Source organism: Chiloscyllium plagiosum, unplaced genomic scaffold (genome assembly GCF_037043375.1).
Source record: "Chiloscyllium plagiosum isolate Xiang-an unplaced genomic scaffold, Cpla_swu_hap1 HiC_scaffold_12, whole genome shotgun sequence".
NCBI classification, from domain to species: Eukaryota; Metazoa; Chordata; class Chondrichthyes; order Orectolobiformes; family Hemiscylliidae; genus Chiloscyllium; species Chiloscyllium plagiosum.
The window spans coordinates 70,690,554-70,713,971 of NW_028270150.1; the positions used below are offsets into that span (position 1 = coordinate 70,690,554).

General features: G+C 40.0%; 1 protein-coding gene across 11 annotated transcripts in view; it reads right to left on the minus strand.

Moving 5' to 3' along the window:
• The window catches only part of dmd (dystrophin), a 2,003,576-nt gene that overhangs the window by 1,204,130 nt on the left and 776,028 nt on the right, over nucleotides 1-23,418 (minus strand). For all 11 annotated transcript variants that reach the window (XM_087992890.1, XM_087992895.1, XM_087992900.1 and 8 more), the window contains 2 exons: nucleotides 9,617-9,767; nucleotides 1,498-1,617 (listed from right to left, as the gene is read on the minus strand). In XM_087992890.1, coding sequence (XP_087849016.1) covers nucleotides 1,498-1,617; nucleotides 9,617-9,767 — 271 coding nt within the window. The remainder of the gene's footprint in view (nucleotides 1-1,497; nucleotides 1,618-9,616; nucleotides 9,768-23,418) is intronic.

Consider the following 23,418-nt stretch of genomic DNA (forward strand, 5'->3'; position numbering starts at 1 on the left):
AATACTCACTCACTTACCTCACATCAGCAACTCTGCCCCTAACCCACCTTCTTCACCTGGCATGTTTCCACTCACCCAGTTGGCATTGTACCAACCTGTCAGGAACTGTAAGTGTCCTGCTGCACTGGATAGTTATTCACAGCACACTGACAGTACGACAATTTTCCTCATTGTTCCATTCATGAATTTCTGGACACATTCATTGCAGGAGGCTCCTGTCCAGGACCCTTCACTACAGAAGAAATTTAAAATTGTGTAACTTTTAACCTAACCAGGGTCAGAAATAGGGACTCCTATTGGACTTGAGTAATGAATCCTTGGTAGCTGCAACTATTTTTACCTTTTCTTAAGTGTCAAGTATGTCTTGATGAAGAAACAGGCTGCAAACCACTGTATTTGCTTATCTGAATCAAGTTTAATTCACAATACCCTAATGCACAACACATCATTGCTGCAAGCTTTGTTCTACCAGTATGAATATACCATAAGTTTCAATTCCAAATTCTGCACAGCTACCATCCGACTCATAGGTAAACCGAACACCACGTTCTTTCAACTGACAACAGCACAGTTGGACAGACCTGTAGATGACTGCTTATGAGAAAATCAACATGTTCACTTTGAATGGTAAAAATATTCACAAAGGATCAATAGTTGGGAATTCATGTTTGTGTGAATATAGACCTAATCTTCCTGTCAACATTCCATAGTGCCCTAAATCCTGTATGTCCCTCACTGTGATCCTCAGCAACCTTCTAGAACTTCCAGTCTATTAACACATTTGAGGATTTTGGAACACTACAGTCAGTTCTGCTATAATACAGCAGTTTCATTCTTATGCAATCCCATGTTATAGGAAAATCATGTAATAGCTGCACCATTTCAACTAATGGGGCTGGAATCAGATTATAACTAATGCACACTTGAAAATTTTGCACTTTAGAAACAGTGTCCCAGATTGTCAATCGTGTCGTAGAGAATTTGTGTTAATGAAACGCACGTTATAGCAGAACAACTTGTATTTACAAAATCTCCTGTTAGCATTACTACAGCCTCACTCAGCACTGTTAGTTCATCTGACTCTGATCTAAGCTACTCTCCTTGTTTCTAGCATCATCAACAACATCATTCTTTCCATTAACTGGTCTGCTTTAATATATAATACCCAAGCTTCAACAATCATCCACTATTTATTTTCTCGCCGTAGTTTTAACTTCTGATTAGCGTCTCTTCTTCTTTGGAAGGGATTAGAGAAATGTTGCTATGCCTCAATGATTCAGTAAAGTACACCCCATTTTGTTTCCCAATTACTGGTCTATTCTTCACAGCATTCACAAGCAAATTAGACCAAATTTACAAAAATCTTCATTATAAAACATGTTTTAGTACGTTTTCTTTGTGGGTAAAGATGCATGGACAAGAAAAAATACCATTTAATAATGTTGTATTTGGGTTCCTGAAGTACAATTATTTAGTCACTGGATATTTATTTCTTACCTGGAGCTCTTCCTCCAGAGCAGCAGTGGCATTATCACCATTGCTCTCATCAACGACCACCACCATATGTGTCAAAGAGTTGACACGTACTTGTTCTTGCTCCAGGTCCTCCTGAAGTACCTATACGGGAACAAGCAATTGTCAGTAAAGATATTTTCAGAATTCACATTTATTGATTCTTATTTATAATATAAATGATACATTTGTTCACTTTGTATGTTGAGTAAGCACAAGTTCCACATTTACACTGGTATCCCTTAACACCAATTCGCTCTATCACAAAGCTATCTTTGTCCTTTGTTTCATTTCATTTGGTATTTTAACAAAAAAAATCTTTCATCTTTTGCACAAACATTTCCTCTATCTCCAACTGGATTGTGAATTAAACGTCAAACAACCTGTTGGTCCCCAGATTCAGACAGCTTGCTTCTACCTCCTGCCCAAAAACCACAATCAGAACTGTCCAATATTATAAGACTGTTTCTGCTCCACAACATGGATTTATTCCTATCTTGGCTTTATTTCTCCTGCCCCACTTTTTCTGTCTTTCCATTGACATTTGTGACTCTTTTAACGTCCTCCACCAAATTGTTCTTGGCCCTATGTATCTCCTCAATGTCCTATCATTCTAGACTTCCAACCTGCGCCAGAGTGGCCTGAAGGCTTCTGGCTTCTTCCTTGAATGAAAGTTCATCTAGCTTTCATCGACCATCACTCTCCTCTGCCTGGATGGACTCGTCTCATATCAACAAACATTTTCATTGACTCATCACACTCACGTCCTCCAAAAAAAATGTCATTGTTAACATCACAGATACTAGCTGCATCTATATTTTTTGTAAGGTCTGTGGAACATTATTGTTACGGTCCTATCTGATGTCCCACCCTCAGTTCCTTTCCTCAAACATTGATGTCCATGCTGGCACTCTTTCAGATTCTTTCACTGAAGTTGCTTCCAATTTCTACCTTACTTTCAACCTCTTGTGGTCCAACTCCCCACTCTCCCTTCTTGAATTTCTGGTTTCGCTTAAGGGGCTGAGAAATCCGAAAGTATACAGTATAGGTGTACTGATATTCACTGCTACATCAACTACAGTTTTCACAGGCTGTATCTCATTTGAATTCCATTCTTTTTGACAGTGCAAATTCCACAAGAGGGATTTTGATACATTTTCCTTTTTCCTCAATGGAGGATTCCCCCTCACTGTTGACAATGGTTAACAAGGCCCCTGACCAGGTTAGACACATTTCATACACTTTTTCTTGGACACTCTCCTCTACCTTCCACATCCTAAAAAAGAAGTTACCTTTGCTCTCTGCCTTTTAAATGGAAACTAAAGCTCTCGCTATGCTTGTAAACTGAAAGGAAATCCCCCTCTACACTGTCCTCATCAAACACGCTCAGGACAGATACAGCATGGAATTAGATCAAGTAAAGCTTCCTCAATTCTTCAAATTAAAGGAAACAAAAATGAGGTTAAACAGCCCCTCATCGGGCACTACCAATTAACAGCTAATGAAAATGTACTAATTTAAAATAAGGTTGTCCAGGATGATGATGCACCCCTGCCCTGTGCTGCCCACTGGACTCTAAAGGCCACTATTGTGCCAGTGAGCACTCCATCTCCAGGGACATCTGATCGCACATGTAACTACAAAACGGGGCAGACAATCAGGTACGACTCTCCATGGCCCACCGTCTTAACATGTCAATAGCGACATAGGCCACACCCCATTCTCTTCTCACCATCCAAAATCACAAAAACACTCCTAGGTGAAACAATGTTTATGTGCAGTTCTTTCAATTTAATTCAGTGTAATTCAATTACACTGTATTCTCTATCGATCATGTGATCTCCTGCATGCAGTGGAACCAAACTCAGATTGAGTAACCATTTTGTAGGACACCTCCATTCAGTGGACAATCATGACCCCAGAATTTCCAGGTGCCTGCAACTTTACAGGCATATACAGTGTAGGAATTGTAATTGAGGTACCAGTGGGAGACAGTGGGCTTACAATGAATATTTGCTGGTGTCTACGACCTTTGAACTGGTGCAGTGTCACATTAAACACCCAATCTCAAGGAACAGCATTTTCTCTTTTAATTAGTTACTTCTGGCCTCAATATGGAGTTCAACAGTTTCAGACAATGATCCCTTCCTCCAGCTCCTCTTCCCCCCACCTTCACCACCAATCCCATTTTGTTTCCTTATCTTGTCATGGGTTTGCCTCAATCTTATTCTTTTCATTTTTATTTCTGGATGGCAGATTTTATTATTCTGCCTTTCACAGTTTTTATCCATCCAAATTTTATTTCTTTGATTGTCCCATTAACTCTCCCTTTCTTTCTATCTCTCTTGTCACTCAAAAGCTCTTCTTACTCCCATCATAGGCCTTCTTTTTCATTTTTCTCTACCTTCTGCCATTTCGCCTATTTAAAAGCTATTACATTTCAAACTTTTCCTGATTCTGTTGAAAAGTCATTGACCAAAACATTAACTGAGTTTCTTGCTCCACACATATATTGCATGACCTGCTCAATATTTCTACCACTTTCAGATTTTATTACCATGGAAATCATGTGTCAGAGGCATTGCTATTGCTTCAACAACAGAAGCTTAGATGTGCCCATAATCTCGACCCAATGCTGTATATAGGTTTCTTATTAGAAACCTCTAGACTAAATTAAAGGTTTTATTCAGAATTTGTAATAGGGATAGGAAAGATGCATGTATCCTTTTGTCTATGCAACACATTCAGATGAAAAGAAAACACTTATTTAAAATGATGCACAAACTAGATGCCTGCTGTTCAACAGAAGGCACAGACAATGTGACTAGATTTTCTGACAACATTCGTTTTTAAGATCAAAATGTTTTGATCACAGCCAACTTTCATCAGTTTTAAGATCTGTTACAGATATGATTTTAAGTCTTGCCGCAGAGTCGATGAAACATTCTATAACTACATCATCTTGCACAGGTGCAGCAATGTGTACTATCTCCAAGATGCACTACAGAGATTCACCAAAGATCCTCACAGACCATCTTCCAAACCTACGACCACTTCCAATGTAGAAGGACAATGGCAGCAGATACATTGGAACACTATCATCTGCAAGTTGTCCTCCAAATAACTCACCACCCTGACTTGGAAATGTATTGCCATTCCTTCATAGTCACTGGGTCAAAATCACGGAATTCCCTCACTAACGATATTGTGGCTTTACCTACAGTGCATGGGCTGCAGTGGTTCAAGAAGGCAGCTCACCACCACCTTCTCTACAACAACAAGTGCTGGCCAGCAATTGCTACCCAAGTCCCATGAGTAAATTTAAACAAAACACTTGTCAGGCACTAAAATATTCCATTGTTCATAAAGGAAGAACTGAGATATTGACTTATCAACTGGCATTAACTGCTCCCAAACAAATTTTACAGTGTTGCCTATCATTTTCATTTGGTACTAAACTATGTTTTACAAAAAAAACAAAAATAATTGTGTTTTATTATCTTCTGACATCCAACAGAATGCCGATATCTATTTAAGGTTTTATTAGTTGAATTTCTTGCTGATTCAAACAGGCAGTAGCCAGATACAGGTTTATAGCAAGTTAGAAGTATTTAATAATGTGAATTTTCATATTTTATTGGTGTCAACAGCTCTAAAGATTTAAAAAGCCACTGACAAAAAGCAAATTGTTAAAGCTTATAGCAAAGAAAAACATTCCAATCTGTTTCACAGAGCTGATCTGATATTGAACTATCAAAAGAATATTAGGAGGAGGAGTCTAAGAAATGGAAGCAAGTGGATTAACCGAGATTTAATGCAGCATGGTCATCGTCACAGACAAATTCATTTATATTTCAGATTAGAATCATTTCAGCACAAAAACAGGAGGTAGAAACCTGATTGCAATCAGTCCACAAGAATAGAGAAGTTGAAGGTGGATTTTAGAAGTGAGGAATAATAATGGGGGCACACTTGATGGGGAGGAACAATTTACAATGTTGGCTAACTTGAGCTGAGAAAAGGAAATTAATGACCAGCAGAGGTACATTTCACAGATATGATATGTTCAGATTTGGCACGGCAGCATGTATTAAAAAAAATACAAAAGTTCAGCATTATGCTGGGGCAGGAATGATAGCTTGATTGGCAGGGGAAAGGTTATGTGAAGTAAAGAATTAATTTGGCCTTTTTTCCAAGGAATGGCTAAGCGCAAAAAGGAACAATGTCATGGTGATGTGAATTAATGAACTGGAGCCCAAGTCTGCAAGGCTGCAGTAGCATGTCCTCTCTTCTCAACACTTGTAAATTTATGCTTAATAAATCCATTTAATGCTCACTCAGATGGATGAGGACCTTACATTTCTACAGGTGCGGGAAGCATTAAAATGGATGGTGTCAAGTTTAGCAGTAAATAAAAGTTAGAGCTCCTCATACGGACACAGGATGTGAGCGCGGTAGATAGAGCCTTATGAAGATAATTAGGAATGAAGGGCCGAGGTGTTCTTTGCTTTTAGCAAAATTAATGATTTGCCCAAGGGAAATAATCACTCATCGCTTTTTATATGGTCCATCTAGATTTGTTGACAGGTGACTGAAGCACCACAGTTTCTGACATCTACACACATTAGACTTGAGAATGCAAAGCTGTGGGTGTTCATACAAAGGAGAATAAACAGAATTTTAAAAAAAACACAGACATTAAAAGATAACAAAGGACAAGAGTGAGAATTTGAGAAGACTTGCAGCTGCACAGACATTGGGCAACTGGAAACCATAAAGCTGGCATTTAGCAGCATGGAAATGCAATTACACCTGAACTATAAGTTTATTCCTCATGCACACTCTCCCCTCTACCCACCCAAAAATAAAAAAAAAGTGGGTTGCAGAGAAATGGGGTTGGAAGCAGTTGGGCTACGAACGCGTTGTGAGAAATACAGGTAAACAGTCAGAAATTTCCCAATCTGTGATCGAGCCCATAGTCAGATGACCAACTCATCTGGCAAAGTCAACAGGACAACCATAAGACCATTCAGACAATGCAGTCCGCCATACCATTCTCCTGCCTTATCCCCATAACGTTTGACGCCCTTACTAAGCAAGAACCGACATCTGTCTTAAATACATACAATGACTTGGTGTCTTTAGCCTTCTGTGGCAATGAGTTCCACAGATTCACCAACCGCTGGCTGAGGAAACTCCTCCTCACCCTGAGATGGCAGCCTCAGGTCCTAGTTTCTGCTACTACTGGAAACATCTTCTTCACATCCACTCTATCTAGGCCTCTCAGAAGTTTCAATCAGATTCCCCCCTCATCCTTCTAAACTCCATTGAGTACAGACTCAAGAGTCCTCAACTACTCTTCATATGACAAGTCCTTCAGTACCGGCACCATTCTTGTAAACCTGTTCTGGGCCCATGCCAATGCTAGCGCATCCTTCCTTAGATAATAGGCCCAAAACTGCTCACAATATTCCAAATGTAGTCTGACCAAAGCCTTATATAGCCTCAGCAGTGCATCCCTGCTCTTGTATTCTAGCTTTATTGAAATGCATTTGTATTCCTAACTGTCAACTGAATCTGCACTTTAAGAGAATCTCGGACTACAAAACCCAAGTCCTTTTGTGTTTCAGATTTCTGAAGCATTTCCCTATTGAGAAAGTAGTTATGCTTCTATTTATCCAAACAAAGTACACAATCCCACACTTCCCCACAATGAATTTCATCTGTCACAGTTTTGCCCACTCTCCTAGACTGTCCAGGTCCTTCTACAGCCTCCCTACGTCTTCAACATTACGTGTCCTGATGAAGGGCTTTTGCCCAAAATGTTGATTTTACTGCTCCTTGGATGCTGCCTGAACTGCTGTGCTTTTCCAGCACCACTCTACTCTAAACTCTGGTTTCCAGCATCTGCAGTCATTGTTTTTACCTAACATTACGTGTCCCTCTGTCTATCTTTATGTCATCTGCAAACCTAGCAATGATACCTCAGTCCCTTCATCCACATCATTAACGTACAAGCCGAATAGTTGTGGTCCCAATACTGACTTCTGCAAAACTCCATGCTGACTCAGCCCGATTTTACCATGCACTTCCAAGTACTCCACAATCTCGTCATTAATAATAGACTCTTAAAATCTTATTAACGACAGAGGTCAGGTTAACTAGCCTATAATTTCCCAACTTTACCTCCATACTTTCTTAAACAGGGTGTTATGTTCCAGCCCTCTGGGACCCTTCCTGACTCCGATGATTCCTGAAAAATCATCTCTTATGCCTCTACAATCTCTTTAACTACCTCTTTCAGAAGTCTGGGTGTAGTCCTTCCAGTCCAGGATGTGTATCCATTTTCAGACCTTTCAGCTTCCCAGCGCCTTGTCCTTGGTGACAGTCACCACATTGACATCTTCCCCTGACTCCCAATGTTTTGGTGTGCTGCTGGTGTCTTTCACTGTGAAGACTGTTCTAAAGTATATATTCACAGCTCCTTATTACTACTCTGTAGCCTCATTTTCCAATGGGCCAATGTCCACTTTTGCCTCCCTATTATCTTTTATATACTTTGATTAAAAAAAACTCCTGCAATCACCTTTTCATTACTAGCTAGCTTACTCTTTTGTTTCGTCCTCTCTCCAGTTAATGCTGTTTTTTTTGCTTGTCCTCAACTGGTTTTTGAAGGTTTCCCAATCATTTTCACCACATTGTATGTTTTTTTCTTTTGCTCTTATGCTGTCCCTGACTTCCCTTATCAGCCATGGTTGCCTCACTCTCTCCCTATTCGTCTTCCTTGGGATGAATTTCTTCTGTGCCTCCCGAATTCCCTCCAGAAACTCCTGCCATTACTGCTCCACCATCTTCCTTGCAGTTACCTTTACTTAACTGTAATACTGTTACATCAGATTCCAGCTTCTCGCTTTCAAATTGTAGGGTGAATTCTAATAGAATATGGTCGCTGTCCCTACGGGTTAAGTCACCTTAACCTCCCTCATCAAATCTGCCTCATTACACATCAAACAAGCCATCTGTACAAGTAATAGAGCTGACGTTGAAGGAAAAGATTAAGAAGAACAGCGAGGCAGTGATAGCAGAAGAGAGGGCAAGGTGAGTCAATAATAAAATCATCAAGAGTTTGGAGTCACAGTTCAAATGCTAAGGCAGGAAAGGAACAAAGTAATCCTGAGTGAGAAACTTAGAGGTTAGGCTTTGGTGGCAGAATGAGAACGAAAATTCTAAAAAGGAGTTGAAGATATTGGAAGAAAAAAAAGAGGAATGAAAAGCTATCAGAGAAACATGCAGAGAACTAAAGGTTTGATTCAGTGATTCGAATAACACCACCATCACCAAAGTCTTTTGAGCAAACCAGGGTGTGTGGAAGTAGAACAAGGTAAGAAGGCTTTGTGAAGAACTAACATGTAACTATACAGAAACTAAATTGATGTCAAAACCCAGGCTGCCAAGCACCATCGCTGAACAACACTTGCTGAAAGGCCTTGTTTGATTATGCATGGATATCGTCTATGTCAAGCAATAATTGCAGATGGTGAAGTGCAATACTGGGCGTGTTTGGGATCAGGAGGAGTTTGGGGAGACTAGGTCCTCAAGGAAGTACTGGAAAAGAAGATTGGTGGGAATAGGATGGGCAATTCCAAACTTCCGATTGTAGAGATAACAAGTACCTTGAATACAGAAGATAATCAAGGAAAGGAGTGAGCAGCTAAAGCCTGGTTATCACACCCAAGCATATTTTTTATGATGTTCATAAAGTCATTTAAACTTTGGTCATATTCCTATTTCTGTTCATAAAACAAAATGGTGCAAAAAAAAAATGCCTCTACTGTTCTGAAATCAAGATACAACTATATTTTCTTGACTGATACTGTTCTTATTTGGTAAACAAATAAGAACAAAATTTTCACCATCTCTATCAGATCATCGTACTAAGACATCATTGTATCAGAATTTAAAATTTATGTGGAATCTGTAAAATGAATTAATTGTAGAGTTGTTTACTGGTTCACTTTTCTTCATTTAAAGAGAGCTAAGCCTCATGAACACAATCTGAAAACATATTTACTTTTTGGACTCAGATACAGAAGTCAGTACGCACTTTGTGTTCTTCCACTTGTAGTTTTAAAGCTTCCAGATCTGGACCAAGGGGTTGTGCCTCCATTTGGTGAATTCTGTCCTCGGTATTTGTTAACCAATCAGCTAACTGCTTCAGTTGCTGTTGCTGAAGATCCATGAGTACTTCGTGTAACCTGCAAACAAGGAAATGAATTTATGCAACTGATTCACAGGCCTAGATTTTCACAATAGCATGGTGTCACTCCATCATTGGAGAAATGACAGGCATGCCTAAAAGGCACAAGTCCCATGTACCATTTTTTTCAGGGATGGGAATGGCAATGGGTCATTCCACATGTGCCTCCATCCACATGTGATTCTAGTAAGCTAGGGATTAACTCATTTGGAAATATATGTTATACATTTTGATATAGTCTCAGCGTATACTTAGTGGAGATCAACTGCCCTTTGGCAGACATTGTTAAATGTAATCCGGAATGTGCAGTAGTGTGTAAACTCATTGAAAATATGAAGCACCTTGGAACTGCCGAAAACATAAGAGAAACAATCAAGAGTGACAATCAAAGGGAGCTGTCGAGCTGTCGAGGCGTCAAGGCATCTAACATCGTCCATGTTAAATTTTGAAAACCATTAAACAATCATTGCTTGCCATTGCACTCTATCTGTTGATATAAATCTGTGTTTCCATTGGTGGTTTAGCATTGCAAACGCAGTTTTTCAATCATCCATGAACATATTAGGTAGCCTATCATTTTACTGTTTGTTGGACAGCTGAGAATGTTTGTGAACTATTTGAAATGGGACTATGAATTTCAATGCTTGATGTTAAGGGGTTAAGCACTTAAATGAAACATTGGCTATCATAAGACATTGAATAATTGAAGGAATGTAAATGTACAAACCAGTTTTAAGAAAAAATGTGCTTTTTAAATATATTGAAATATGCAACTGACACTTGAACTTTGTTTTATTTGTTCCTGAATTCGGCCTAAGATTTGTGTGTGATGGATACAGGGTTAACTGGAACAATAGGTGCAACAGGAAAGGGTTGTACCTGGCGGAGTAATGAGTAGGCACTAAGTAGCTAGCGAGCTTTAAAAGGGCCATTAGGAATGGGTAAGGGAATGCAGGTTGGCATAACACTAAGGGGCAGATCTTGCAACATCGCCTCATGCAAACTTATGTAGGGCAATGGATGAGTGAGTGAGTGGTGGGGGGTGAGCATGGCAGGGGAGCTGTTGGATACAGAACATGAATAAATGAAGTTGAATATGTTGGTATGGATGGGAGATGAGAAGTGTGTGGAGTGTAAGGAAGGGTTTGAGCTCTTTATTCTTTCACAAAATCAATACAGTAGGAGTACACAGAGGCACCTGGCATCCTCCCCTCTCATTCTGGGGTCACCCAACCCAGCTTTCATAGAATCTTGCCACAGTTGAAAAAAGATTACTTTATAGTGCACATTTTTTCCCCCTGTACTGAGATTGGAGAATGGGGAAATGTTTTAGCTCTAATCTCCCAACTCAGGAGCAAAACTTCAGGCTGGTGTTAACGAGACAGTTCCATTGCAGATGTGTGAAACACTACTGTCTATAAGTTCCCTTCCCAAGTCTCACACCATCCTGACTTAGTAACATAGCCTCATTCTTTCAATGTCACTGCATTAAATTCCTGGAGCTCCCTCCTTAATGATACTACCGTGGTGCACCTGAAGCAGTCCAACAAGGTCACCTTCTCAAAGGGGATTAGGGATGAGCAACAAATAATAGTCTTGCCAGCAACACATTAATCCCATGAAAAAAACAGAAAACATGAACTTAAAAGACAAAATAGGAAATGAAGGGGAAAGTTGTTGCCTTTTCAAATTTTCTCTCTTGATAGGTGATACACAAAGAGAAATAAGAACTAATAACACTTTTTACTTCTTTTTGATCCAAATTAAAAAAAGAAACATGTTTGGGAAATCATGTCAATCCCTCACTTTTACAAGTGACAAAGAGACAATCATCTAAGATTTTTAATGAAGATTACTTGGCAGCTACGATACAGTACATCCTGATATTATCTCCAAAGAGGTCACAGCAACATTTGACAAATCGAAAATTATACCATGTTTCTAAGGTCTTCCTCTAATTACATTGTCTTACTCCAAATTAGTGATAAAGAATGAGTGGGAAGACATTGTCACTTATGACCTTGATATTTCAAATTATGTCACGATATCATATTTCCAATGAAGCAGTTGAATGAACAATTGACCTTAATATTCCCAGAGTCAATCACTCACAAAATGCTCTGCTCATTTTATTAAGAACAATTGACTAGTAAATAATAAGAAAGGTACCAGTGACCTAAAATTCTAAGTAGGTAAATCTGCAAAATATTGTTAAAAACTTTTATTCACATTGCACTTTTAACATAATAAGACATTTAAAAACACTTTTACAGGATATTTGTTGAACAGTGGGTTGACATTGAACCAAATAAGGAGATAAGGCACCATATGACCTAGAGTTCGGTCTTTCAGTAGCATTTATAACGAGGAAACAAAAATGGAGAGAAAGTCAGATTTAAGAAGGAGATTCCAGATTTTAAGGCCTTGGCAGCTGAAGGCATGTCAATGGCAAAGTGAATAAAATTGAAATTGCGCAGAGCTCAAAGATCGAGGGTGAGGGAATTTGAAAAAAAAACAGGAATTAGCATTTTCAAGTTAAGCATTATAAAATTGGAAACCAATCGAGACCTACAAACCCATGAGTGATGGGTGAATAAAGCTTGCTATAAGTTGGAGCATTGGTAGCAGAATTCTCAATGCCTTCAACTTCATCCAGTAGAACTTGGGTGGTCAAGTGGCGATGCACTGGAGTAGTCAAAGGTAAGAGGTGACCAAGGCATGGATAAGGGTTTCGGCAGCTAATAAGCTGAGGAGACATCAGAGTTAGGAGATATAATTTTCAAAATAGCTCATCTTGGTGACAGTATAGATACAGGAAACTCAATTAAAGATCAAATATAACTAGAACTGTGAAGAAGCTAGTTCAGCCTTATATGGTTTCCAGTGAGAGACAGAATCAGTATCCAATCAGACCAAGAAATTAAATTACACTGGACAAAATTGACTCATTTAGAATTTGGTTTTGGAACTAGAAAGGACATCTCAGAAGATTCCCTTCTTAATGTACCATTAAGGTTCACACTGGAAATTTCACAGGCATCAGGTGAGGGCCAATCAGGTGTTAGTGGGGTTGGTCCCGATACTTTCCTACCTAGGCTGACATGCTGCTCAGTCACTTTAGGGCTGTCAGGTGACCCCCTAACTCCACTTTCCACCTGTAATCAAGTTTTTCAGATGTCGGAGCAAACTGGAAAACTATTTTGTCGGTGTCATCAGGTAATGATTTTCAGTCAGAAACGGATATGCATACTGTGATAATGCCCATGTGCATTCACTGTGTCAACATGTTTTGCGAATGCATGTTGTTGCAGATACATTATTTTAAAGTGAGCTTGTAATCCAGAAATCTTGTAAACCAGGTTTTAATCTGCTAACCTCATGGAAACATCATGGAGGCAAGAAAAAGCAATGACAGTGGAACGGTGCTGACAGAGGAGAGTTATATACATTCATTTTAGGACTACAGGAAAGAACTGAAAGCCACATGGTTTATTGTGTGATGGCTAGGTTTGCTCTTTTTAAAAATTTAATCATGGGATGTGGGCATCGCTGGCTGGGCCAGCATTTATTGCCCTTCCCGAGTTGCTCTAGGCAAAATTATGGTCTTGAACTGCTGCAGTCCATATGCTGTAGGTAGACACCCAGTGCTATCAAAGAGGCAATTCCAAGACTTTGATCCAGTGACAGTAAAGGATCAGTGATATTTTTCCAAGTCAGGATGGTAAGTGGCTCAGAGAAGAACTTACAGATGGTGGCGTTCCCAAATAATTGCTGTCCTTGTCCTTCCAGATGGAAGCGGTCAGGGTGTGGAAGGTTCTCAGGATCTTTGATGAATTTTTGCAGTGCATCTTGCCTATAGTTTACACTGCTGCAGCTGAGTGTCAGTGGTGGAGGGAGTAAATCCTTAATATACATGATACTAAACATCAAAATTGCCTGAATGTTTTTACAAAATGAGCAATGTCTAAATGTTCAAGATAGATAGATACTGTGGAAAACGAACACCTTTCAATTGTGCAACTCAGTACCTTATCCTGAAGCTAGATTTGAGCATGTACCTGAGAAGAGTAAAAGGACTCTGGAAACCAGGGACTTCAGAACCAGGGGTCACACACTAAGGATATGTGGCAGGCCATTTAGACTGAGATGAGGAGAAATTTCTTCACTCAGAGATTGGAGGGCCAGTGGAATTCTCTGCTTTGGAAAGTGGTTGAGGCCAAACTATCGAAAGCTTTCAAAAAAGAGAGCGAGATATAGTCCTTATGACTAAAGGGATCAAAGGGTATGTGGAGAAAGCAGGAACAGGGTTCTGAGTTGGGTGATCAGCCAGGATCATATTGGATGGTGGAGCAGGCTCAAAAGACCCACACTTAGTCTTACTTTCTGTGTTTCTATGTTGAACAGTATCTGACTCTGCACCAACATTATCCTAATTATACACACAGAGACCCTTGATCAAAATGAGTGACATTCAAAAAACAGAACAATGCCTTTATTTTAATAATATCACAATCACTTGTTGTCCTAGGATTTAGCAATAAATCGAGAAGTATTTTTCTCAAAAATAGGGTATATGACATACAAATTTGGCAGTATAATGACCTGCAACAACCTATTGATACAACTGCTTTGTGGGGACCACTTTAAAGCAGAAGCCTAACATATTCTAATCAGTGGTCTAATGTTCATTTTATAGCTCCTTGTAAAATTAATTGTCAATGAGCACCCCGGATTCTTCAGTGAGTCTACACCTGTCAACAAAATGTGCACTGGCTTTCTCAATTACATCTTTGGTGGTAGGAGGATGAATGGATCCTGATTATCAGACGCCTCATTGTCTGATTCAATATTCCTTTCTCAGATTCGTTTTGTTTAAAATTAATTGGTTAGGGGAGCAGGAGCCAATGTACAAGAGCTACTGGAAACCTGGACTTGGAGCAGTTAAGGATATGGAGTGGAGTGTTTTGGGTGTGCTCCAATTTGTGCAAGACAAAAGATGGGGCACCAACCAGAAGGTGGGGTTGAATTTGAAGGGAATAAAAACAAAGATTTCAAAGTTTCAACAGGCAAACTATTTCAGGAGTGAATGGCAGCGATATTGTGAAGGCGAAAGTCGGTGGTCTTGTGGAGGAGAGGATACGGATTTGAAGGTTCACTCAGAGTTAAAAATAGCATGAAAATTGTGGATAACCTGGTACAGCCCCAGCCAGTAGTTAGAAACCGGAATTGGTGGTGAGTGAACAAATATTCACAGAGAGTCAAAAACAATGGCTTTGTCTTTTCAGTAATTAATTACAGGCTTGTGGGTCATTACCAAGGAGAGCATGTTTGATAAGCGGTGTGACAATTTATATCTAGTGGCTGTGTTTATTGAGGTGGAGGCACGGAACCTGATATCAAGTCTTCATCTAACATCCCTAAAGGGAAACATGCAGATGAGAAATGGAAGGGGACCAATAAAGAAATCTTGGAGAGCCCTGGAGATCATTGTGTGGAAGTAGGAAGAGAAGCCTCCTGAAGGAGATTCCCTCAGCACGAATGCTCTGCGTCCAAGAGTTTTTAAGACATTGGCTGCAAAAATAATGGAGGCATTGGTCAAAATATTCCAGACTTCACTGGATTCACTGGAAGGTTCCAGCAGATTGGAAAACTGTTAATGTGATGCCCCTGTCTAAGGAGGAGGAAGACAGCAAGAAGGAAAATATCGACCAAATAGCCTAACTTTTGTCACTGGGAAAACACAAGAATCTATTATTAAGGAAGAAATAGGAATTTAGAAGACCTTACCACAATTAAACAGTCAAACATGGCTTTGCAAAAAGGAAATCATGTTTGATAAATTTGCTAGAATTCTGTAAGCATATAACAAGCTGAGTTAATAAAGGGGAACTGGGAGATGCAGATTCATTGGATTTTCAGAAGGCATTTAATTTGGATAAATGTGAGGTAATGCACTTCGGTAAATCAGAGAAGGACAAAGCTTATACAATTAAAAGTAGAGCCTTAGGCAGTATTGGAGAAAAGAGAGATTGAGGGGTTCAGGTAAATGATTCTTTGAAGTTTGCATCACAGATAGACATAGTGGTTATGAAGGCAATTAGCACGCTTGCCTTCTTTGCTCAGCCCTTTGAGTATAGGAATTGGAACATTATACTGAAGTTGTACAGGATGTTCATGAGGCCTCTTCTGGAGTACTGTATCCAGTTCTGGTCACTCTATTATAGGAAGGGCATTATTAAGCTGGAGCGGATTCAGAAGCGATTTAGCAGGATGTTGCTGGAATGAACGGTTTGAGTTATAAGGAGAGGTGGGATTGACTGGGACTTTCTTCCCTGAAGCATCAGAGGTTTGGAGGTGACATTATAGAGGGTCATAAAATAAAAGGTGAATGGCATGTGTCCTTTCACTAGGATGGGGGATTTCAAGACTAGGGAGCATATTTTTAAAGTGAGGGGCCAAGATTTACAAAAGACATGAGGGGCATTTTTTTTTAAATCACAGAGTGGTTTGTGTGTGGATTGAACTTCCAGAGGAAGTGGTGGATTTGGGTACAGTTACAATGTTTAAAAGACATTTGGGTAAGCACATGAATAAGACATGTTTGGAGGAATATGGACCAAGTGTACAGCAAGGTAGGACTACTGCTGTGGTTCTGTTCACCGAGCTGGAAGTTTTTGTTGCAAACGTTTCGTCCCCTGTCTAGGTGACATCCTCAGTGCTTGGGAGCCTCCTGTGAAGCTAGGACTAGTTTGGTTTGGAATTACGGTTGGAATGGACTAGTTGGATTGAAAGATCTATTTCCTTGCTGTTTGATTTTATGATTATGACTCTATTTGGCCTTTATTTCTATTAGATTGGAGTTTAAAAACAAGACTTGATACAACTGTGAGCTCAGTTGGCTAGACAGCTGGTTTGCAATGCAAAGTGATGCCAACAGCATGGATTCAATCCTACCAGCTGAGATTACGGTGAAGGACTCGCCTTCATGACCTCTTTCCTCGCCTGGTGGGCATGGTGACCCTCATGTCAAACCATCATTCATCCTTTCTCTCTAATGAAATAGCAACCTGAAGGTCTAGTAGGACTATGACTACTTTACCTGATGCAGATTAACTGTGGTCATGTATGATAGGAGAACCTTGAAGGGATAAATAGCCTACTCTTCCTTCTATTTCTTATATTCTCATATTCTAATATGTGACAGTCAATGGTGACTGATAAATAGTGATGATTGTTCACTATGTACCTGCCAGAGTTAGTTTTCAGGTCATGTTGTCAGTGATAAGTGGAACATGGGAGAGTTCTATCCAAGTTATAACAAACAATTTTAATGGTGTTCTGACTAATGGTAATTATTTTGGCCAGGCGTGAACACTTAAATACTATGCACAGTTTCAGGCATCTTACTTGAAGACTAATTTCAAATCCATGTACACGGTGTAGGAGAGATTGACTGAGGCAATATCAGAGATGAGTGGTTTTATTTCAGAGCACATTTAATTTGAACCGAGGAAGTGAAGACATATTCTGGCTGGAGAAAATTATTTCCGTTAATTGGTGCTGCAATACTGAAACGACATAATTTTGAGTTCAACAAAGGTATTACCTAATTAATCATTATAACATGGAAAGTCCTCCAAGAAAAGTGTGGGGAATGCAGAAACCATCGTTTTTAAAATGGAGCTGGATTGATTTAATTCCCCTTTTAAAAAAAAGGACTGATTGGAATTAAACTAAGCAGAGAAGTCTTAGAGAATTGGAACAGGCACAATAACCAAAGGTTTCCACCTGTACTGCAAAATTCCATGATTCTAAGGCACCCAAAATGGAGCTGTTTGCATTTGGACTCACAGTTTATTCCCTTATCGGATTGAACCTTAGAAGATTTTGAGTGAACCTTCCAAATTCTGAATGGACAGACAAACTAGGAACTAGGAAGTCTGGAGCATATGGGAATTGTGGGTGGGGTTCCTGTCTCATAGCAAGGGGTCAAAATTTGAAGTCTGAGCTGGAAGAGAGATTTTCTTCCAGTCAGGATGTTGAGAATATTCAGGAGATTTTTTTTTCAGGTCCAGAAGGCTGAGGATGCTCACAAATTGAGCACATTCAAGACAGCATGAGATAGCTTTAGGAGAAGGAAGTACAGTAGAGATCGAAGGGTGACAATGGGAAAGCACGTTCAAACAACTATTTGGCCGACACCCAATCTCGTTTTCAACCCATTTTACTTTCCTTCCCTCTTAAATTTCATGATTAAATAACAGGTTCTATATCTATCACAGCTGTCACTGAACATTTCCATCCCGCTGACCTTATGATAAATCACCTTACTCTTCGCAGCTCTGACACACTACCATAACTCTGCTTATGAATAAATTAAATATTCATTTCAATTTCAGTATTAAATGGTTGGCATTATAAATGAGCCATCAATGTGATAATTCCATAGACATTTCACAGCAATCAGAATGATGAAAAGTTGCTATGTTTGAAGTGGAAAGGTGAACAATAGTGCTTCTACATAAATCCCAAGTCTTAATGGACATATCAAGCAAAAAGAGATAAGAACATTATATACAGCTGAGAAATGATATTGAAGAGTGGCAAGGGGGAACAGATTGGCCAAGACAGCATTTGCTGTGACAAGGAAAAGGAAGGACTTCCATCTTCGAAACATAATATTAGGACATCGCAGTACTTTGCTGGGTAATACGAGTAATATGGCAATAAATCGCTATAACGTAATGTCTCGTATATAGCAAGGGGATGACCAAATCATGCTGGCTGAGGAATAAATGTAGGACACAATGTTGGGGAAGATGCATTTGCTCTTCTTAAAATACCAGAATAGGGATCATTCACATCATTTTGAAAGGAGAGGTTTGGTTTAATATGCCATGTGACACTGCAGCATTCCCTTATTCAACTATTAAGTGTCAATCTGGATTACATGTTCAAATATCTGAAGCTGGGTTTGAATGCATAACTTTCAGACTCCAAGGAAAGCGTGTCATTACTGAGCCAAGGCTAGTGCACAAAACATGGAGGGATTCACTTGCAATATATACAGAACCTCAATTTTTTTCTTTTTAAACTATAAACTGAAATGGAAATTAAATTTCTGTATAGTTGGAGAGTTTCACAATCATAAAATCCCTATAGAGTGGAAACAGGCCATTCGGCCCAACACGTCCACACCAACCCTTCAAAGAGTATCCCACTCAGAACCATCTCCCCACTCTATCCATGTAACCCTGCATTTCCCTTGACTAATGCACCTAATCTAAAATTCCCTGTACACTAGGGGCAATTTAGTATGGCTAATCCATGTAACCTGCACATCTTTGGACAGTGGGAAGAAACCAGACTACTCGGCAGAAACCCACGCAGACACGGGGAGAACGTGCAACCTCCACACAGACAGTCAACCGAGGCTGGAATCAAACCTGAATCCCTGGCAACAGTGCCAACCACTGAGCCATGGTGCTGCCGTTTTTGCAGCTTGGAAAAATCAAATGACATAATTCTTTTAGCTGGGCAAGACAACATTGCTTTTCAAAGTAGTTTAGGTGGGGATACTTTAAGCTAGGGTTACAGCAAGAGACTTCCAATTAAGGAAAAACTTGCTTGATGACAGCCCCCTATTGCTTGCACGGCAGTTTGGAAGAAAAATGTAAGTGCAAGGTAAATAGAAATATCCAGGGCCTGCAAACTGAAAAGAACATGCCCCTCTCACCATGTGGGTGAAGAGAGAAAAACACAAGAAAGCTCGAAAGAAAGAATTCTCACAACAAAAAGCTTAGGACTACCTCGTCAAAATGAAGAAGAGCTTTACAAAAAAAAGGTGTAATTGTCTCTGAAATCATTGAGAGACAACTTAAGTCACTGCTCAACATCCAAACTTTTGATGCTTGGAATTTTGTCTTCCCTGTCTTTTCTTTAACCCATAATCTCAGTGTCAAATCAATTTTTTTGCTCTGTCTTAATTGTGAATAAGTTTCTGTGTATTTTGGGATTCATAAGGGGTGCAGTTTAAGTTACAGAGCAGTGGAGTAGAAATTCTTTCATTTCTATATCATTTATTAAAGTGTACTTCAATAAATAATTTTTTGCTTCTCATGAAATCTGGTGTGAATTACTTTTGCCCTGAATAGCAGGTAGTCAGCCAAATTGGCCATCTTGATGCTCTCAGTGGAATTTTATGATGCCATGTGGAAATTTGGATCATGGTTAAGAACACACATTGCTCAGTTAAGTCATGACAAATAATCTAATTTTAAATACATCTTTGATTATTGGACACATTACTTAAAAAAGTGAGAAAGATATCAAATATTGATGAATACATAATGATCAATTGACAAAATGTTTAAACTAACATGAAAAATTCAAAAATTATCATAAAACTGAAAAACAGAAATTCAGTTGTCACTTCTGAAATCTTTGCAGAGGCATTTGAGATTGCAAACTGCTATTTAAACTAAATAGTTTAAACTTGAATAAAAATGAATTATGATAAAGACACAAAGTTTCGAATGCCTGGAGGTAGATTTTGCCTCCAGTATCAGGGTCTCCTGAAACAATTGCTTCTGGTTCCTACATTGGGTGCAAGAGGTCATGACCTACATGTTTAGAGAGTCATAGAGTCACAGAGATGTACAGCATGGAATTGGACCATTCAGTCCTACTTGCCCATGCTGACCAGATATCTCAACCCAATCTAGTCTCATTTGGCAGCACCTGACCCATATCCCCTAAACCCTTCCTACTCACACACCCATCCAGATGCCTCTTAAATGCTGTAATCGTACCAGCCTCCACCACTTCCTCTGGCAGCTCATTCCATTCACACGCCACCCTCTGCATTAAAATGTTTCCCCTTAAGTCCCTTTTAAATCTTTCCACTCTTACCCTAAACCAATGCCCTCTAGTTCTGGACTCCCTCACACCGGGGAAAATACATTGCCTATTTACCCTATCGGCACCCTACAGGATTTTATAAACCCCTACAAGGTCACCCCTCAGCCTCCAATGCTCCAGGGAAAACAGCGTCATCCTATTCAGCCTCTCCCTATAGCTCAAACCCTCCAGGCCCTGACAACATCCTCCTAAATCTTTTCTGAACCCTTTCAAGTTTCAAAACATCCTTCCGATAGGATTGCATGCAATATTCCAAAACTGGCCTAATCAATGTCCTGAACATCCGCAATATGACCTCCCAACTCCTATACTTAATGTTCTAACCAATAAATGAAGGCATACCAAATGCCTTCTTCACTATCCTATCTACCTGCGATTCCACTTTCAAGGAGTTATGAATCTGCACTCCAAAGTCTCTTTGTTCAGCAACACTCGCCAGGACCTTACAATTAAGTGTCCAAGTCTTGCTCCAATTTACTTTTTCAAAATGCAGCACCTCACATTGATCTAAATTAAACTCCATCTGCCACTCCTCAGCCCATTGGCCCATCTGGTCAAGATCCCATTGTGCCCCAAGTTACCTGCTTTTTGGAGGACAGCTTGCTGGCAATAGATGTGAATCAAGGTGAGAACCCTGAACGTGTGCCCAAAGAGTCATAGAGGCAGGTATTCTAATTTCCCAATGAAACCGATAGTCATCAGGTTGAGAGACAAAAACCCGATACTGGAGCAAGACCACCTCTCAACACAGGTACAGCCCATGCTGTGCTATTAGAGGCAAGGCAGAGACACACAAAGTGTTGGTTCAGGTAATACCATGAAAAAGTTGCTCAGCAAAGCAGAAAAGTTGGATATCCCAGATATTGTCAGCAGCAGAAATGTTGAGCAGAGGAACAAAGTGCAGCACAGCAAGGGTTTTAATGACCTTCTTCACTCTGGCAAGTTGAGTACAAGGTGATAACCAAAGTGACAGGCCCTCACATACACAACTCACTGGCAGGCACACCAGCTGAGCATGTCAGCATGGTGCTTTAGAAAGCGATAGAAATGAGCTCTGAGGGTAATTATAGACTCCTGCACAATGACCGGAGTCACTGCTGAGTATCAATACATGCAGCTGCTTATTAATAATGAGCTGCTGGTCTAGATAAAAGCCAAGAAACTTGTCTCATGCTTCTCTCTGTCTTTGCAACAGGAGAGAGCACACATTTCACAGAAGAAATAAATGGAAATGCCAGGTCTTCCTGGTGAGTGAAGTGGGCAATAGAGAGATGAAAATATCTGCAAAGGTACAAGCATCTTTAAACAATGAGGATGGAATGTAATCCACACTTTGACAGGATGCTCAGACTCAGCATTAAATGCATACACCAGCTTGCAGCATTGACCAGTCAGAGGCACTGATGGCACAAGGATGTACAGGGTTGATAGCAGTTGCACTCCACCTGATGATGCTCTCTGGTGATCTGCAGCACCACCTTATGGTTGAAGCAGTCACTAGTGAGGATGAAGAGACCACCCTACATTGGGCTCTTGGCCTCCATTGCATTCCAACCCCATTATCCTCCCCTCTACCAATCCCAAATCAAGTGGTTGCTTTGCTTGTGGTCAGCTGCACTGACAAAACTTAGTGGATCTTCCCAACTCCTCTTCTGCCACCATCGATGGAACATCACAACTGCCTCAAATGCGCAGAGCATGTATTTATCACTAATTCGGCAATTCTACTCAGCGTTGTCACCTGTGACCTAGTAAGTAACGGTCTCTCTCAACCATGCACCCTTTGCCTATTTGGGAGCCCTAGTATCACTGGCTCCCCAGTGCGTCACTGCCTCCTTCAACCCAGATTGACCCTTATCCAATGTGAAACCTGTGTGCGCCCCTAATAAAAGAAACAAAATTGGTCCTTGACAAGCTCATTAAAAAGATCAAGTCAATTATCACCTGAACCAAGCAGGCTGCCAAGCTTCCCTCTCCACTTCCAAATGACGGCAACCCATCTAGCACGCACATTTCTGTGCCAGTCCACCTCTGTACATGCCTAAAACCCGAGAGTTTCTAGTTTTCCAGATTCTGTGGCACTTTCTGCTTTTTACTGGATCAGTTGACTGCCTGTCTGCAATATTCTTTTCCAGTAAATATTTTCGGTTTTTTAATGCAGCAGCTCTTAACTAAAACAAGTGCTCATATTCTGGTTAAAATAGCTGTTAGTTTCAATTTTTGTTGAATTGGGGCTTCAATGCATCGAATTTGAAAATAGAAATACTCTTAACTGTTGTATTATCTCAATATTCCAATAAAAATTCAGAGTCTGCCTGAGGCACCAGATTCAGACCTTCAGCAGCTTTGGAATTCTGACATAAAACTGAGAATAGTATACAGGAAGAGGTAATGAGTTGAATAGAAATTGAGCTACTGGTGCAAGCAGGTTATAAGCATATTAGAAAAATAGTAAGACATACAGGACAGAGAGCTGGCAGTTTCACCTCCAAGCTGCTTACTAAATGCTGGATCCAACTGGAAGAAGCTACCCAACTGCTGTTCTTATCTAGTCAGGCAGGGAGTCTTCAGCCCAAATGGTGATGGCTTCATGTTAATTTAGGGATAAATAGATGAGGAAAGCAGGAACTTGTGATGTGGAGCCAGGAGGCCCCGGTTCAAGTGTTACCCACTTCAGATCTGTGTAATCACATCTCTGAGCGGAATGATCAGAAAATATCTCAATATGA